This window comes from Cloeon dipterum, chromosome 4 (genome assembly GCF_949628265.1).
Source record: "Cloeon dipterum chromosome 4, ieCloDipt1.1, whole genome shotgun sequence".
NCBI classification, from domain to species: Eukaryota; Metazoa; Arthropoda; class Insecta; order Ephemeroptera; family Baetidae; genus Cloeon; species Cloeon dipterum.
The window spans coordinates 8545065-8564364 of NC_088789.1; the positions used below are offsets into that span (position 1 = coordinate 8545065).

At 40.0% G+C, this 19300-nt stretch overlaps 1 protein-coding gene across 6 annotated transcripts; it reads right to left on the reverse strand.

The window, feature by feature from the left end:
* Positions 1–1399: 1399 nt before the first annotated feature.
* Positions 1400–18896, reverse strand: LOC135944522 (uncharacterized). Of its 6 annotated transcripts, XM_065491531.1 has the most exons (20): positions 18666–18887; positions 10842–10947; positions 7659–7716; positions 7520–7590; positions 7008–7187; positions 6591–6800; positions 6426–6530; positions 6046–6150; positions 5889–5993; positions 5735–5839; positions 5573–5677; positions 5414–5518; positions 5250–5354; positions 5079–5183; positions 4912–5016; positions 4636–4845; positions 4470–4574; positions 4306–4410; positions 3325–3587; positions 1400–2278 (listed from the first exon to the last, which is right to left on the reverse strand). In XM_065491531.1, the coding sequence occupies exons 2-20, from the start codon at positions 10945–10947 to the stop codon at positions 2009–2011; spliced, it is 2523 nt and encodes an 840-aa protein (XP_065347603.1). In that variant the 5' UTR covers positions 18666–18887; the 3' UTR covers positions 1400–2008. The 6 variants fall into 6 exon arrangements, with proteins under 6 accessions (XP_065347603.1, XP_065347602.1, XP_065347604.1 ...); XM_065491530.1 differs by having other exon boundaries at positions 5079–5354; positions 18666–18896; XM_065491532.1 differs by lacking the exon at positions 4306–4410 and having other exon boundaries at positions 18666–18890.
* Positions 18897–19300: the final 404 nt, after the last annotated feature.

Consider the following 19300-nt stretch of genomic DNA (forward strand, 5'->3'; position numbering starts at 1 on the left):
CCTCCACGTGCTGCACCATGAACACCAGGACCGCGCAACTTCCGTCCCGCGGCACTGGACTCTGTCCCACCGTATTGATCGAGCCGGACAGACGACCGTGCGTCAGTCCCTTTGAAAAGCCCGTGGCGATTTATTTTACCCGTTCATTTTCAAATTAATCTAAACCTGAGAAAGCTCGCCAGACAGCAGCTTTTGAACTCCGCAAGAGTTTTCGAGGAAGCGATCGTAGCGCAAGACGGGCACGCAGCTGGAAAAGTATGTGTCTAGCACGCGGGACACCATCCGACTCAGCATCAGGTCTTCAGGACATTGGTTTTGGTTAGGTAGACGTAACCCGACCTGGGCTTCGGAAGCTGTAAAATTTTATTTTGTTCAGAATTATTGTATTTTGATTGGCACATAAATTTTATTTGAAAATAATTCATTTAAAACATTTTTTGTTTTCTGCCTCTATATTTATTTATTATTTTAAAGAGGAAGAAAGTTGTAGCACAATATTTACAATACAGCAGCCGAAACTTTATAGTTGAACAGAACATTTCTGTAGAAATACGGATGCTCGCAATACACCAAAGATGCTGCATATTTAATATAAAATGAAACATTATGGCAACCTCGAGTGCCTCTTCCTTCATTGGCGTTAACCAAAATTTTGTAATAATTAATATTGAAATTTTGCATATCAACGTGATTAAAATTATTTTAATAAAAAATGAGAAAAAATATCTCATCAATTTTTCAGTGTGAAAACAAATTTAAATTTTAAAATATTTTTAATGCTATAGAATTTTCTCATGAATTTAAAAGTTCTGTTAGTTTTATGTGGCTAATTTTACGTGGGGGGGGGCTTCCTATTTAATCGAATTCGGATTCAGATACAATAAAATTGAATAGCTGACCTCTCGAGAATCTTTTCTGGTAGTTTTCGCTGGTACCAAAGTTGTCAACCCATTCATCCTGCTCGAATTCATCATTTTGCTCTGCACTGATTTGATCGTGGCCTAGCTCGCCGTTGATGCGAAAAAAGTCGCACTCGCTTTTCCACTCGCCATCCACGTTGGTGTCGCAAATGATTTGCAGTCCGTGGTTGTTGACTGGCAGCAAAAACAGAATCAACAGCGGCAAAGCCATCTTCGGCCGATGCTTCGGAGGGACTGACCGAAAATAACAACAGCCCAGAGGCAATCAAGCCAGCACCTGACTTCTGCATCATTTATTATTGCTTTTCAATTTGGAATAATTGGTTGCGTGTGTGATCAGCAGCGGAATGACGAGCATGGGAAATTTTTCTGAAAAATTAATATCCCTCACTTTTGGGCTGAGACTTGAAAGTAATTTCCAAGCAGTTTACACGCAGTCTTAATTTTGAGTGAGGATACAAAGGCAATAAAATCGCAGATTTTGATAAATTGGTGTAAAATTTATTGAAACAACAACCTAGTATTTCATAGCTAGAATAAATGAAAATATTTTAACAGACCATTTAGAGCTTATGACGTCAGGCAAGCTGCGAGTGATTTTATTTCAATTCAAGGCAGTCCCTTTTAAGGCATTTGTTACAAGCACAAAATATTCAGTGGCAGTTTAACAACTAGTTAAATTGGTTGTTGTGCAGATTAAACAGGGTGCTTCAAGTTAGACATTTTTTAGTTTAACAAGTCAATATATGAGAGTTGTGACTAAAAACGAAGTTTTAGTAACTACATTTAAAACGTTATGGTTTATCCAAGTAACTTTCAAGATTTTGATTCTCTCCTCTAAATAAGTATGTATATCTGTGTAGTTTAATATAGTGTACAACAAGCTTTTCACAGCGTTTCCATAAAAATATCTCGCGTCAACCCTGCTTTGTGACAGCTCATTTATCTACAGTCAAAGTTTTTCTGCTTATTGTCAAGAAACATTTTAATCACAATACATTTAAAAATATGGCGTCAACGAAACGCAAAAAATCTCACGTTCAGCGCAAAAGTATTATCTGTCGTCAATTAGAAAGGAAAGGTATGAATTAGATGCCAGTGGAGGACTCGTGGGAAGAGGAGCCCTTGGTAGCGAAGCTGGTGGTGGTCGTGGTGGTGATGGTCTCGCGGTAGCCGTTGGCAGTCTTGGTGCTGCTGGTCGTCTTGCTCGTGCTGTTCGCCGACTGGCTGGAGCCGTTCACCTGGCCGTTGCTGTATTTGTCCACTGTGTACACGTGACCCTTCAGGTTGCCAGTGTAAGGAGAGTGCTTGATGCCAAACGAGATGGATGGTTTCGTGTCCACCACGTTCTGGTAAGCCTGGGGGAAATCGTAAATTCCAGTTTAAAATCTTTGGGGATTATATGTATTCAATTTACTGGTTTCATTATCTAAACTTTTGATGCAATAAATCAATCATTAAAAATGTGAAACACAAATCAGTGAAATTCTACACAACAAACTGAAAAAAGCTAATGCTGCGTCAGCCATCGACCACAAAGTCGAAAAAGCAAAAAGTGCTGGAGGGTCGTAAAGCCCAATGAAACTTAATTTTTAAAAGTTATTTAGCCATAACATGCCGGCAAAGAATCTCAGCCGGCACCAGACAATAATTGCGCTTGAGCCGTTGAACCAGCTGCCACTTCAATATTGCGCAGCTGAGACCTCAAGTTCATTGATATTTTTCATAGCAGAAGTATTGAATATTGTTAATTATATGATATAATTAATAATAATAATTAGACCTAGTATTTTTAGGTTTAACATTGGTCTACACTAGATCACACCTCGGCCAAATTTAATCAAGATCTGAATATCCATGCCAAGAGTGGTGCGAGTCTACGATTTTATAGTGCCTTTTTTGTGTATCTTACTAAAATTGCTCCTAAAATAAGAATTTTTCCAAGGCCTGTCGATTTATTTTATGACTCTAATAAAAAGCAGTTGAAAGATGCAGTGTTATTTTGTCACGATTTTCAGTGAGCATTTCATCAACGAAACAAACTCTTTCTACGATTATAAATTTTAAAACACAATGTAGGAAAGCAGTTTTATTAATCTATCAATTTTCCCGTTTGATTATAATTTCAGGTTTAACACAAGAATGGTTTAGAATAAACATGCGTGTTAATGTTAGTAAAAGGTTTAGAAAGTGAAACCTTTGGTTAGTACGCCTAGCGAGAAGAGAGTTAGAAGGGGATTCCCTCGGTCGGCAAGAGCAGCCTGTGAGGAATGTCCTGCGCGAGGAAGGGCGAGTGTCTGATCCCAAACGAGTGGGCGGGGGCAGACGACGAGGCGAACGTGACCTGCTTGGTTAGTACAGTGACCTAGAGAGAGCACGTGTTAATTTTCAGGGTGGCAGCTACCTTTTCCGGAGAGTAGACGCCGGGTCCGGGGATCTGAGTCGAGTCGGTGATGACCGCGTGGCGCGAAGAGATCGAGTAGCACGGTGACTTGTTGGCCTTGTACTGCTCGACGTTGGCCTCATTGTAGGTGCCGGGGCCGGGAACCTTGACCCGCTCGTCCACCGGGTCCTTCGTGCGGCCGGAAATGGTGAACGATGGCGCCTGACGAACGTTTCCTTCCTTCGACGTGCCCAAAACCGGAGGCATGTTGTAGACGTTTGGTGCTGTGAACGACAAAAAACACGATTTAAAACAATAATTTCATCCAGATATCATTTGATACTTTGGCAAAAAATCTTTGGCACATTAATTTTTACTTTAATATGTCAGCCTAAAAAACATAAATTTCTTACATTAAAAGATCGGATATAATATATCTAATTAATATGCCAATGTTAAATTAGAGAAACAATTGTCCTATACGGTGTTGTAACTTTCACTAATTGTAAGGAGATTTGTTTAAATTTAGAATTTTAATATATGACTTAAATTATTGTCAGGGGAGTTCATCAGCCAACTCACTAATTGCTTTATTTAGCGAAATAGTGAGAGCGAAGGAGTGCGATGTTAGGCTGAAGGAGCGCGAACAAAGAGAGGCAACGGCAACCAACGAAAATTTGTATTTGACTTAGCATTATTTTTACCTTGTACTTACTTTGATTTTTTTAATTTTCAGTATCTGTATAACTTGAACTTGAACGAAGGATAGATTAATTTTTTATTCTTTGAAATAATTTATCTCTTCAGCTTCCAAGTTTACCATTGCTAAATGGCTTCTATTTTAATGTGAGTTAAAAATGTTTAAATTTAAAATTAGAACATAAAACCAATTATTAGTATATAGCAATTTATAAAGTCTGTTTTCAAGAAAAGTGGATTTTGCAAACCCCGTTATTTGATTAGTAGGTGAGACCCGGCCAATGGCAACAGATCTAAAGGTACCTGGGGTGTCACTGGGTTTATCCACCTGCGTTTTCAGACCGAACGTATACTTGGGTGTAGAGTCGAGAGCATCCACACTCTTTTCGGGTTCGTAAGTGCCGGGTGCTACAATTTCAAACGTTCTCGTGCAAAGAGTTCATTCACTCTGCGTGCATGATACTGACCTGGTGTGTTGCTGGGCTTTTCCAGATTCGGTTTCAGGCCAAACGTGTACTTAGGAGTGTCCTTCAGAGCATCTACGCTCTTTTCAGGGCTGTAAGCTCCCGGAGCTTTTGAAAAGTTGTACTCTCTGTGAGTGCGATTGTGCTACGGAACCGTGCTGTTCCTTACCTGGATAGTTGCTGGGCTTTTCTGGTTTCGACTTCAGGCCGAAGGTGTACTTGGGAGTGTCGGTGAGCGCATCAACAGACTTCTCAGGACTGTAGGCGCCTGGCGCCGGGTTGTTGTTAGGCTTGGCCCCCTGCGTTTTTAGACCGAACGTGTATTTCGGCGTGGAGTCGTAAACCTCGTCCACTTTCTCGGGGCTATACGTTCCAGGGGCTTTTGGGGGGTAAGTGAGAAGAAAAATTAACGAACAAATAAATCAAAAAGCCGTAATTAAATTACCAGGGGTATCGCTCTTGATTTTGTTCTCAGGTTTCAAGCCGAAAGTGTATCTAGGCGTGTCTGTGAGAGCGTCCATGTTCTTTTCGGGGGAATAAGTGCCAGGGGCTTTTTAAAATAGAGAACGAAATTAAAATTAAAATAAAAAGCTTGTTTCCAACTGTGAGTACCAGGAATGTTGTTGGGTTTATTCAGGTCAGGCCTCAATCCAAACGTGTATCTAGGCGTGTCTGTAAGGGCATCAATGTTCTTTTCAGGAGAATATGTGCCAGGAGCTTTTAACAAAGGGGAAAAACGGAACATAAATACAAAAGAAAAGTGTTTTTGATTAGGCGGTGTACCAGGATAATTGTTGGGTTTGTTCAGATCGGGCTTTAATCCAAAGGTGTACTTGGGAGTGCTGTCCATAGCGTCAATGCTCTTCTCAGGGCTGTAAGCGCAAGGGGCTGGGAAAATGATTTTGCGTCAGTTTGATTTAAATACCAAAACAAATTAGATTCCATACCAGGTATGTTATTGGGTTTGTCGAGATTGGGCTTGAGACCAAACGAGTATTTGGGAGTGTCCGTGAGTGCGTCTACATTTTTCTCAGGGCTATATGTCCCGGGAGCTAAACAAAATCACGTTCGCAGATGGAAGTTTAAAAAAATGAAGAAAATGATACCAGGGGTTGTGCTCGGTTTCTCCAACTGCGGCTTGAGACCAAATGTGTATCTAGGAGTATCTGTGAGAGAGTCCATGTTCTTTTCAGGACTGTAAGCTCCAGGGGCTTGGGTGATATTTACAAAATTAATTTTACAATAAAAAAATCATATGATTTGAATACCAGGCGTGTTGCTGGGTTTATCTGGATGGGGCTTGAGGCCAAAGGAATACTTGGGAGTATCTTTTAGTGCATCCATATTTTTCTCAGGAGAGTAGCATCCAGGGGCTGTTATAAAAATTTAAAAAGGAAAAAAAACGCAAATTTAAAACTATACCAGGGTTGTTGCTAGGTTTTTCCAACTGGTGCTTGACTCCAAAGGTATATTTGGGAGTGTCTTTCAGGGCATCCATGCTTTTCTCAGGGCAATAGGTTCCAGGGGCTATTTAAAAAATACTAAAAAAATGAAACAAAATTTAGGTAAAAACTCCCACCAGGGGTGTTGCTAGGTTTCTCTAGCTGCGGCTTCAGGCCAAACGAATACATTGGGGTGTCTTTCAGGGCGTCAACGTTCTTCTCAGGAGAATATGTGCCAGGGGCTAAGAAATCAACATAAATTTAAAATAAAATAAATTGGTACCACGTGCTGGGTTTGGTAACTGAAAATTTCAAAAGTGAATATTTCCACTCATTTTGGAAAGAAGAGGCAAAAAATTAGTTCAGAATAAATTATATTTTCCGGATTTGAGCATGGTTTTAATTAATTAGTGAAGTAGTAAGTAGTAATAAAATAAAACATTAAGCAACCAAACAAAACTTGAGAATTTATAGCAACGATTTCCAGATTATGAAGAGGAAAAATAGGGGGGAATACCTGGGGTGTTGCTGGGCTTCTCAACCTGATTTTTGAGGCCAAACGAGTACCTCGGAGTGTCCGTAAGTGCGTCCCGATTTTTCTCTGGGCTGTATGTGCCAGGCGCTACGTGCACAAAAATATTGGTATTCCGGAAACAGGAGGAAAAGATATATCGTAGCTAACCTGGTGTGTTACTGGGCTTTTCAGGAGCATGTTTGAGGCCAAAACTGTATTTGGGGGCCGAGTCGTGGGTGTCGACGCCTTTTTCGGGACTGTAAGTTCCAGGGGCAGGCGTGTCTTTGGGCTTTTCCGAATGGGGCTTCAGACCGAACGAGTACTTTGGCGAGTCCTTAAGAGCATCCACGCTCTTTTCAGGACTGTATGCGCCAGGGGCTATTCAAAAGGTGTTTATAAAGCACGGCTCATTTACCTTTAAGATCCGCTTGCGTCTTTGCAAACAATGCTCAAAATATAAGATTTCTGGCAGTTTAAGAAGCAGTATTTTACGTGTTTTGTGACTAATTTAGTCTACGCTTGTTACTGTTTTTAGTGCACGACTGGTGCGTTCGAGTCAAAAATCAATTTTAAAATAATTCTAACCTGGAGTGGAACTGGGCTTTTCATTCTGCGTCTTCATTCCGAAAGTGTATTTCGGCGCCATGTCGTGCAACGCCTTGTCGCTCTTCTCAGGGCTGTAGTCTCCAGGGGCGGGTGTCGAGTCGGACTTGGGGTCTTTCGGGCGACCGTGCAGGGTCGATGCGGGCGGCGTGTCCTTGCCTGCTGAGAATACCGCAACGGTGTGTGTAGTCAACAGTAAAAACAATTCTACTATGTCAAGTATTATTTTTGTTTAACATTAAAAATGAGTTCTTAATTTTGTATGATCAGGCTATAAAATTTTGAATAAAAGTACTAATAAAACGAATAAATCTTTGAGAAGAGAGAAAGCACGAACGCGCCTCGCTCCCACGCGCTGGCGAGTGGCGAGATAGAAGATTGAGCCGATTTTGGCGTGGGCGAAACGTGATGCCCTGATCTCGTTTAGAGGCCATTGGCTTTTTTAAACGAATAAAGTGACAGTCGAAAAGGCAAGGTCGATAAATTTGTCCAACCTTTGGCACTCAGGCCGGTCACATTGTATTGTCCTGGGCCAGGGCCGGGGCTGTCGTTTTTGTTGTTGTGCCTGAAAAAATTGAACAATTTGTGCAGGGAGTCTGTTCAACAGAGGAATCCAATGTTGTTTTGTCTTACCTGCCACCGAAACTGAAGGCGGGCGCTCTGCCTTTCTTTGAGTCGTGAGCAACATTTCCTGAAACCAAAAAAGCAAAATATAGAAAATGTATATTTTAAAACAAAGTATAGTCTGTATGTGCCCATTTTGCATGGCAGGAAGACAACACTTTATTTTACTAATATGATTAATACATATATTATAAAAAAACTTGATAAGAACGTGAATTTTGTTTAATTTTAATTCAATTTTATAATTTTCAACTAAAAACTGTGATCCAGATCAATGGTGCATTCCAACCTGTATGGTACACAAAATCGTAGAATTCAGGGACCAATTAATTGAGCATTTTGTAGCATAAATGGAAAAGCAAAGAGGAGCGGACCCATGAAAAACGATTTTAATCTAATTTTCTTTTACCACGATGTGAGAGATAAAAATAAACTTTTTATTTTAAAATAATCGCATGACATCATCAGTTTTAATTATCTTATTACTCTTCAAACGCTTATTATTTATTATGATCGACTTCATTGTTGAAACAAAGCGACACTGATATTCTTTACGATAATCATATGCATCAAGGCCTGTTATTGAATGAAGCTGCATCAATTCTATTTGAAAAGGCAGGTGAGCATGATGCAGGCGCAGGAAGTTGGCGTTTTGTGGGCACAATGAGAGTCGTAATGAAAAGCGGCGTTTGAAGGCACATAGGGCGTCGACTGCTGCAACCTTTCTCATTATCATCGGTGCCCTCCACACACACAGCAGGTTTCGAACACACACATTCAAAAGTGCACGTCACACGCGCGTTTCCTCGTCTCTTGCAAGCGTGGGACAACCGGCTTCATGACAGAGCTGCTCTTTTTTGTCTAAATTATGCACGCGTATGAGAGAGAGAAGGGGAAACGGCAAAAAGCAATAAACGAAAACGTGTGATATACGAAGGTAATTATTTTTCCTCTCCCCAGCATTGACTTTTCACAGTTACACCCATCCTACCAGTGATTTAAAGGGCCAAGCACACATATGAGATGTTAATTGCTCGCAACAACCACCATTTTAGCAATATCCGTGTACATTTTTGTATGTTAAATTTGTGTACATTTAAATTTTTGCCCGGCGTTCTCTGTTTTTATCTAAATGTCAGAGTGCTGTGTAAAACAACTTCAACTTCTTCTCGGATATTAATAATAGTATATAGTGTAATTATTTTTTCAATTGTGATTTAACAAAAACAAACTGTTGGAATGATTATTGCTGCGCAGTGCCAAGTAATATAAAAAAATTATCGGTTTTGCAGATTTAATACTAGTTCTGTGACAAACCAGTTAATTTCTGCAATCTAATAGACTGTGATAAGAAGAATTTGACTCTGTCTCTAGCCGCCAAAGCAAATACGAGCAGTGACGGGTGTTATTGATAAATGAATATTTCATGTACAAATGTGTCTTTTTATGTGCCCAAATGGCAAGAATAAGTTTTTTTAAATTATCGCTCTGTAAGATATTTACCATGCTATCCAATATAATAAATTTGATTGATAATTGTTCCTTTCAAACAACATGAATGTATTTTGACCAATTGAGAGAATAAACAAGAGTTTTATTATTAACACGCTATTTCATTGCTCCTCACATGTCATGAATTAGAAACCGATCCGCAGGCGTTATATGCAAATCTGTCGAGATTTTCTGTAATGAATATTAATAAGATGTGTATGTATTTTCAGCGTGTGATCGATTTGGGTCAGCGTGCATTTGTATTCGAGCGACAGAAAACCAAGTCCAAATATGTCTTTGATCGTACTTTTTTCACCATTTTCCAACGGCATACAATTTCATCTGCTGCTGACGATGGTGAGCAGATTCGAGGAGGAAAATTTATCGGCCGGTCGCCCTTGTACTCGGTCGGAAAGGTATACATTATGGTGCATGCGGGGCCGCCTCCGCAGCCGGCCCACTCGCGGCCCCCGCGCCTTATAAGAACATTTGGCGCTCAGCAGCCGTTACGATCGGCTCGGCAGTGAGTCAGGCGAGCAAGACGTCGTGTGGGCGACAAAAACCGCCGGCAGTCCAACCGCGTGCACGTCTCCTTTTTTCTGGAAACCGGCATTTCTAATTGATTTCATTTAATTAACACCTACAGCCACTCGTTATCTGAAACGCTTTCTTTGCACTTCACTCTCAACATCAGGCAGTTATTTTAATCACTGTGATTATTTCTTGTGCTGGTTTCAAAATATTGCACTGATCCAAACCGTTCCTTTAAAATTCCGCAAGACATAAAAAATAAATTTGCGCTGACAGGCATTATTCTTGCCGTATCTTTCATCGCTGAATGAGAAGACGATCGTTTTATTCCAGCGATGAATTACAGATTTACGCAAATTTCACAGGGAATTTGTTGTTTGCGCATAAATCTGTATAAAAAGGAGCAGAGGAGCCGCACCCTGAGGAAATCAGGTCTGCCCAAAAAGCAGCTGCCCTGGTCGACTGCCGCCTGCATAATTATATATTCCGAATAGTTCGCTGAGTAACAATCGCAGAGCGAGTGGGCAACAAAAAGGGAACACACCCCAATTACAAAGCCAGTGAGCATGAATTTTCATTGTGTTCGGCCTAATTACCCCATTGGTCATTATTGTCAAGTTACAATGGCAAATATGGCGGAATTCATTAATAAATATAATAAATGAGGGCTTCATTCCACATGTCACAGACGAAACAATAAACCTCATGGACCTTATTAATCATTCTCGTTGTTTTCACTCAGTTTTCTATGGAATTTAAAGAACACGGATAAAAATTGAACCCAACATAATGAAGCAATTCAATTAAATTGGTCTAAAATCATAATTATAACTGGCCAATTATGAATGAACTATTTTCGCAAAAACAAATAATGTTATAACTTCCCCATAAAGGACCACACAGACACAGTCCGCACAATTGGATTTGGAGCCTATATTTTTAAAATTATCATTCTTAATTGTTGCACAAAAATTTGGATAAATTTTTAAGATCTGAGGAGACGGCAACATTTGAAAATAAAAAAAAAATTTGTAGTTTGTTCAGGTTAGCAAGGAAATATTTCACTAAATTTTAAATCTTTCTCCTTTTTTCTGTTCAAACTGACATATGATGGCGCATGATCAATATTTATATTTAATGGAAAATTTTCAAAGCAGCCGGTTGTCTTACCGATAGTGGTCCTGAGGGCGACGCAGGCCGGTCCAGGACTGTTGTGCTCAGCAGCGATGGGTCCTCTCCGCTTGGTCGGCGTCCACGGTCTCTGTGTGAATCCCATCTGGAACCAAAAATCGATTCATTCGCGTGTGGCCCACTGACAAAGAAAAAATGTGTCCTCGCTTTTTTGCATTTCTATAGGCACGCAAAGCGGACGCCAAATTGAATCAACTGTCTGCGCTTCTCAATTCAATGGCAGCAAGAGAGACAGGGCCGTGGGAAAACCAGCAGCAGGGATTAAATACAGATGCAATTTCATTACAGAGCAGTGCTAATTGCTTTTCAGTTCATTTAGGTCAGGATAATTAGCAATCAACCCTTTGATCTAGTGTGCTGTGTAAAGCCGATTGATATTGGCAGTATAGCAAATAATTTTTATGAGTGTCCAAGGTCTTTGAAGCGTGGCTCCATTATCTAAATTATGGCGTAAATTATGCAGCCTTTAAACATAATTTTTTGCTTCCTTGTTGCTTTGATTACAACCCAAAGTCATGCAAGGACGGGGAACATTTTTAATCATTCTGTACGCAGACGTCAATTAAAATTAATTTTCTTTCATAAAATTGTATAAATGTCGATCTATAATATTTTGTACATTATTTAAAGACATTAAGTTTCATTTCTTTAACACTGGAACATGCGAAAAATGCGTGACCAATATAAATTAGATCTCAATAAATGATTGCAAGTTTCCAGCTTTGTCAGAAAAGAACTGGAAGAAAGCTGATTTTAAAGACGAATAAATTTTCACGGTTTTGTAGGACACTATTCGTGGCTATCATTTTCAAGCAGTCTCTTTCATCTAGAATTGTTTTCGTTGCGATTATGTAAATTTTCAATATGCAGCAAAAGGAACACATACGATTACTGAACGTGTTAATTATTTTTGTACTTCTCGTTCCACACCGTTGGTTCATACTACAAATCTAATCACATATCTCAATTTGTTACGGAGGATTGTAGGCTTAGTGTTGCACGCATAATTGCGGTTAATAAATTATTCATTCATAACTTAATTTAAATATTAACGTAGTTCGTAATCTTTAAAAACTGTGTTTTTTTTAATTGCAAAGTAGCAATCAATGATATTACAAATGTCCGGTTAATAACATTCATTTAACGCCAAGTATTCTTGCCACAAAGTCAAAGCTTGGTGACAACATGTTACTTTATTGTCTTTTACGCCTAGTAATTGTGTGGCAAACTGACAGACTGTGAGCAGAAGATCCCGCGCGAAATGGGAAAAAGAAGTCGTCCTCGCGGGTGATTCACCGCAGCTAAGCAAGTGCAAGGTTCACATTGACCCATATTCAACACTGAACCGTGCGCCTGTTTACAACTGTGAGATATCCTCTTATAAATAAACATGTACAATGATTGCTCTTCGTTCAAGGATTCTTTTGAATAGGAAAGGAACGCAGGTGCCATAAACAAAAATTTGCACGTCAAATGTGTATTCCATTTCGGCGCTGTGGAAATTCAAGGTTGTTGACCAGAAAAAGGTCACGAACCGCAGCTAAAGAAATCTACATTTGGGTTTTGTACTGATTTTTTGTGAAACTAAAAATTGCACACATCTTGGAAAAAGAGAGTGATCTAGTTGAGCAACTTGCGCAAACCGCAAGGAGCGGTGTTGAATTTGTACATGCTTTTGTGTCATGCGATTGCCTTTAATCCGCAAACTGGAACTCGAGCGCTTTTTATCTTCTGTGTTCGCAACTGGCAAGGGAACCCTGGGTGCGTACCGCTCTTTACATGCAATTATTTTTGCTTGAACCGTGTAGACTTTCATGACTTTGTCCTGGTGATCCATGTAAACACCACAAAAGTGAACACATTTGAGCAAAAAAAAAAAAAAAAACATGTCAGAGCGGAACGGACCTAGGATTCCATTGTGAATTTTAACAAAAAATCTCTTAATGGATCTTCACTTATAAACGCAGAGCAGGCCGTCTCGTGCTAGTTTTCCATGTCGTCTGCTATAAAATTACAAATTTATCGGCTTAATATGCAAATGGAGCAAAATTAAATCACGCACGCGCTCATAAACAAGTTAATTTATGATGATTCGGTCCCGTCGTGTCTTGAGACCAATTACAGGGTCCTTTCAGATTTTTAATCTCTTGATTTACGGCGGCATCAGCAAAGGTGCTGTTCAGTCCACTTCACGGCAGGATTAAAAATAAGGCAACGATTTTGTCCGCCCACGTAGCCGCTCATTTTCGCAGATTTATCATAATTACGTCGGCTCGGCATCATGTAGGCTTGAGAAGGAAAGAACTGCGAATGTTGCGAGTCGTAAAACTTTGCTCAACTGTTGTAAAATAAAATAACTCATGCACTCGGCATAATACCTCCGCTTTTCGCTCCGTGGAATAATAAGCAATGTATGTACACGGATAATAAATTAAAGTGAGTCTCTAACTTTGTATTTTACGGCGCATCAAGCAAGAATTTTTACTCATCGATCATTACGCTCTTTAACCGTAGTCACCGTGGATTATTCTCGCAAGAATGGTTTTAAAAAGGCTTTTTTACATTGGAAGTATTGAAACTTTTGCATGCATAAAATAAAAAAATGCCAAGTATTCATTTGTGTGAAGTGAGGACAAAAGTTGAGGAAGATTCTTAAATTAATTTTGGACGCAAAACCTTCAGGAATTTATAATTTATTAGAGTGGTTTTAGGGAAATGCTTATTTTATGCCTAAAAAGATTTCAGGTAGTGCAATAAATTCGATCAGGTTTCTCCAAAATGCAAAGTAAATGGGAAAATGCCTTTTCAGTACTTCATTCTATCTTATGTGGCGACGAGACCTTTAATTCTGCCCACGCGACGACCACAAATCTAGCTAATTTGTAATGATCTAGAATAAGTCAACGCGACGCGCCCACGGCACCCAAGGCGGAAGCTAAAAACGACACGATTCAACCCTCAGGCTCTTGAAAATCAATTTATATTTATCCAGTGATCTCTATCTGATATCTAATTAATTATCCTTTTAATTAATGCAGGAGTCGGTACATAACTCATCCTGCGTGTAGATTTTCGCGCTGGACGAGAAAATTGCTCGGCGGGAACATGCGAGACAGGCAAAGCTGTCAGCGCACATTTAAAATCTCACGCGCAGAGTGTTTTTACGGCGCGCAATTAGGCTGTTAAAAATGATGAAATCCTGCTTTCGAAGTTAAAAAGTCACACATCTGCGTGTTCCAATTCTGCCACACACGTTGTAGTGAAATAAAACTAAACAGGTCCATTAGAAGTCGGGCATGAATGGAAAATGCGAGAAAGAGAATGTGCTTTTCCAGTTCGTGGGAACTTCCTTTCCATCGCATGACAGGCTGGAAATAGCTTTTGAAAGCGAGGTCCGTATTCAAAACATCCGCCGCAATCAAACCTTTTTAGCAAAATCAATGAAAAATGAATAAATTTCCGCACGTTCAGCAGGAAAGAATGGCAAGCGCGCCCTTTCGCAGCGAGTTTCAATCGGTTGCAAAGGGTCTTTTGTGTCAAGCAGCGCCAGTCGTCGCTGCGTCCTCGCCAATTTGGGACAAAGAAGCGTCCAAAGCGGCGGACTAATTGTTTAGAATCCAAATCGTCTGTCGTGGGCCTCGTGTGCATGAAACAGAAGACAAAATCACGCGACGACAGAGGCAAAAGTCGAAGCGGCGCGGGGACACGCGGTGCCTGCCCCCGCGCGCGCCGATCGACGCCCTGTATTTGCTCGAATGCGGCGGAAAACACACTCTCTAATGTCAGCTGCTTTTCCATTCCATAATACACACACACGGAATTGGCATGAATGCGAGCGCAGCAGTGGCGGAACGTCGTTTGTTTTGCGTGTCGAGCGGTCCCGGCAGCGATTTCGTGCCATGCCAATAAATTTCCCGCACTTTCGTGTGCAAAATCGGAATAAATTTTTCTTTTTCTCTATCTCGTGCGTGGCTGTGAACTTGAAATCAAGCAAAGTAGCAAGATCGATCCCGCAGACCTAAAGTTCTTGGCTGGCTTTCAAAGAAAAACTGCCCTTTTCTTTGCCAAAGAAGCCGATTGCTTTTAACCTACAGAAAGTGCAGGTCTAGTTTTAGAATTTCATGATTTATTTTTAGATGAAACCAAGAAATCTATAATTCAATAAATTGATGCAAAAATTGATCAAATAAACAACTAAATTAGAAATATTTACGATCGATCGTGCTATTTTCATTTTTTTTCAGACCAAGACAAATTGTAGGACAAGTATATTATATCTCATGGCAGCAATGTAGGCAATTTTTAGTTTGTATTTAAGTTTTAAAACAAATTAATTAACTATAGGAACTTTGGATACATATTTAAAAATTACATAAAAGTTTTATTGTGAATACTCAAACCGCCACTGAGAGTCAATGATTTTCCGCGCCTGCACCGCAAGGTCTATACTGTCAGCAGTGAGTTTATATGAGTTTGATAAAATATCTGATTTCCCCCTCTCCAAACTTGGTTGGGCAGAAAATAGCACCTAGTAGCAGAGCAGCAGTCTAAATTTATCCTTCAGTTTTCTTTCTTGGAAAGTCTCGTGGGAAATGTGCGCACATGAATCGCACGCACGCATATCCTTTAAATTCAACGCCCAAAACACACAATTGATTTACTGTATATTGCAAATGGTTTCGATATCTTTCCGTGCCAACATTTGAATGAACTCAAAAAAGTTGGAAAACGTGTCTGCGTGCCATTATTTAAAGCATATTTTTCTCTGACGCAGCGGAAAATTTTAGTGTTGAGGTCATTGACCATCCTTCTACACATCCGTCAAGAATGGAAATTGCGAAAGTATGGAGTAAACAGTCATTTCTTCACATAAGCAAATGCAGCACTCCCAACATTGTGTCCCGAGTTAGCGAAGGGTGGGAATGACTATTGCAGAGGCACTGCAAAAAATGAAACAATTACAAAAAAACGTTTAAAATGTCGAACTTTTGAGAACTCGCCTTAAAAGGAATTTTAAAGTCAGTTCTTGCTGATCACTACTCTGACAATGCATAAAAGCGGTTATAGTGTGCGCGAGTCGTAACGAAAAAATTGCATGTTGACCGGCATTTTAAAAACATTCATTGCGGAACGCGAGGCCAACTTTTTGCGCCATTTCTGTTAGCCGCAAACATTATTTTAATTTATTGGGCATTCGCGTGCGTGAAAACGATGAAACAGCGAAAGACGTTGCGGACAAAGTAAACCGAAAACTGCAGGCGACGTTTTCTGCGTATTTCAATTACCAGCGTCGAAGCAAAAAGAAAAACAAATTATTCCAAGAAAGGCTAACAATAATGACGAGAGATCGTTTTCCATGTTGGGTGCGAATCGCTTTTTGCTCTAGGCCGCTGCACGCCTCGCCCAGCAACGCATCTTGTTTCTTTACACTCTGTAACACAAATAACAAAACGCGCGACCCTTTCATTAGAAGAAAGGACTTCGCCAAGGTCCATCGCCAGCAGAAATGTTGTAATTTGCGCATATTTGTACTTTTTTAAACCTTGTAATTGCTATCCCAAAGGCCGACGGCTTGTTAGTTCATTAGAAAAATTAAAGAACTCAATTAGCCCGCGAAAAATATATTGCGCGTGAAACAAGAAAGAGAAGAGAGAGATTAAATATTGATATGGTCCATCGGAATAAAAAATATATATTCACATTTGAAACACTTGTACAAGATTAACGTATCTTTCAAATGCATGTTCTACAACGTAATGAGTGACGCATTCAAATCCTAGGAGATAAATTAAGCTCTGACTTGGACCAAATTTGGAAGGCTGCTGTGGGTCACACTCAGATTGATCATGCTACATTGTTTCTGACTCGTTTTATGACCGCAATTAATTTAAAGCCTTTTGAAACGCGATTCTAATCTTGATGGACGCCTTTTAATTTGCTCTCCATCAAAATTAAACAATAGGCGGCCCCATCTTAAGAAGCTTGAATATCAAACTCAATTTGTAGCGCTAACGGATTTAAAAGCAACCTCACGCTTAACCGAGAGAGTTATTAATCAGGTCTTTTTCGCTCTAAAAAAATCAGCAGTGACAAACAAATACGCAAAATTTTGTCCTGTTGTAGACAGGAGAACGACTTTCACTCTGTCGAACTGCCAGGGCGCACAGGCAGCGACCTTTCCTCTCCTGACTGCCATGGCCTTGCCAGATGTCCCTTTTTGGCGCGGACAAGGCTCTCCTGCGCGCGGTCCAGTTTCCACGCTTGAACGACTCTAGAAAACGATTAAACTCGCATCGAAACTAACTAGCTTCCTCCTTCCAGTTGCAGATAAACAAACATCTGGGATTAAATCAAATTTATTTACCTTCTAAGGTGTCAACTTCCTTTCAAGTGACGCAAACGTAAAAAAGATAAGTCTTTCGGCTCTTTTTTAAATTTCTCTTAAGATTTTTAAGGTAAATTCTGTACTTGAGTAATTCCTTATGAAGCGGCTTGTTAACCCTGAACGAGGTGCTAAAAGTTAACTTAATATTTACTCGCACCAAAATGCAGGCACTTTTTGCCAAATTTCGCTGACCACCTGCGCACACTTTCGCCACTGGGTGCGAGGTCAGATGCAAAAAGAGAAATACAAGAGCTCATTAAGTCACGTCGTCTTATTTCGACGGCCGCGATCTCAGCGCGTCAGTCGGGCGACTACAGGCACGCATTATCTCGCTCTTACTGCCTTTTAGATCGCACAAATGAGGCGCTGCGTCTCGACACGCTTGTCAAAAACAAGCACTTATAAGGCGCTCATCTGATGATGCAAAAAGATGATCGATTCGAGCGCACGGAGCATAAAATCGAGAAGTCCATCCACACGATTTGGTTTGAGAAGGGAAAGTTGCAAGACACTGACGACAAAACGAGGAAGAGGACAAAAAGTAGAGAGTTGCCGCGGTCACTTTTGTTTTTTTCAAGAAGCAATCAATACACAATTGGACGTGCGAGTGTCCCTCTCTTGAAAAATGCATTTGGTCGCGAGAGAGTGTAATCAAGTGAGTAGGCTCATTAAAATTTCAAAACACGGCGAACAACACGAGTGGTTCGTTTTAATTAGAAAAGAGGTAGATTGCTGCAGCTGCAATCTGCGGTGTCATTCCCACGTCTTTTTCAGCTTCTCTCGGACTCGTCACATTTTTCTTGCGCTTCAACTCCAGAGTAATATAAAAAATCCCGATGAATTAATTAAAATGATAAAATTTTGACCCTAAGAAAAAAATTAAATATTGATCTGATCCGTCTTCGCCTCAAATGAATATAATCACAACTCGTTTGCTACAAGGTTGAAAGTTTAAAGTTTTGACCAATTATCCCAAGATTATTTTTACACTGACTCTCAGAGAAGTATTATATAAGTTGTACGTTTCAGAAAATCTCATGGAATGCTTGCGTTTAGCGAGTATGAAGAGCTGCTCATTCATTTTCCATATCTTTATCGCTATAAGCGGCTCCAAACCGCATGGTCACCCTCTAAGAATAGAATACACGATCATCGGAATGCACGTATATCAAAAGTTTTTTAATCAATCGAAAAAATATTTACGAATATAACTTAATTGCAATAACAATGTGTGATGTATTTAATCATCTAGATTGGCTTTATTGCATATTTAAATAAAAATGGCTTTCCGAGGCATAAATTCTTTTAATTGATTTTTCTTTGCGTGCTTAACAATTGAAAAAATAAAATAACTCTTTGCTCACTCGGCATGAAGGGATTGAGAGAATTCGAATTGTGAAACAAAAGTTTTGTTCTACCTTACGTCTCTGTCAGTGTAGTTGCGGGAGCGAGAGATGTGTGCGCCTGCGACGGCAGCTCGGCGAACAGTGTGCTGCTTTGCGCGGCGAGTGGGCACCTGTGGAGGGCCGCCGTCGCTGGTGACGTCACATGCGCCAGGAGACGTCACGCCGGCAGCGACCCCAAAGGCCGCCCTCCTCGTCCCACAGCGGACGGACAGCCTCTGACGCCCACGCGCTCTCGCAGAAGCCTCTCGAAAATCGCAAAAACTGCACTTGCTGGCGACAAATAAGGACACAATTTTAGCAAAACCACTATTCAGGCGTGGACAAGTGCCAAATGGCTCAATGCTTTTTGCACCTCATATTTTTTTTATCTTGATAATGTTTCGTAACAATTTGGCCATGGAAATAAAAGGAAAGATGTAAAAGAAATTGAAAATTCTCTCCTTCTTTAAACTAAACGAAAATTTTATTTTAGTTTTTGTGGCATCACTAAATTAGATTTAAATTACAATTTAAAATAAACTTAAAATCCGATTTAGTTAAATAATTAGTCATGCCACAAAAACTAAATTATAATTGTAATTAAGTCGTACACGATGGTGTCCAATAAATGAACAACAATAAATTAGATTTTACTCAATTGACAATTG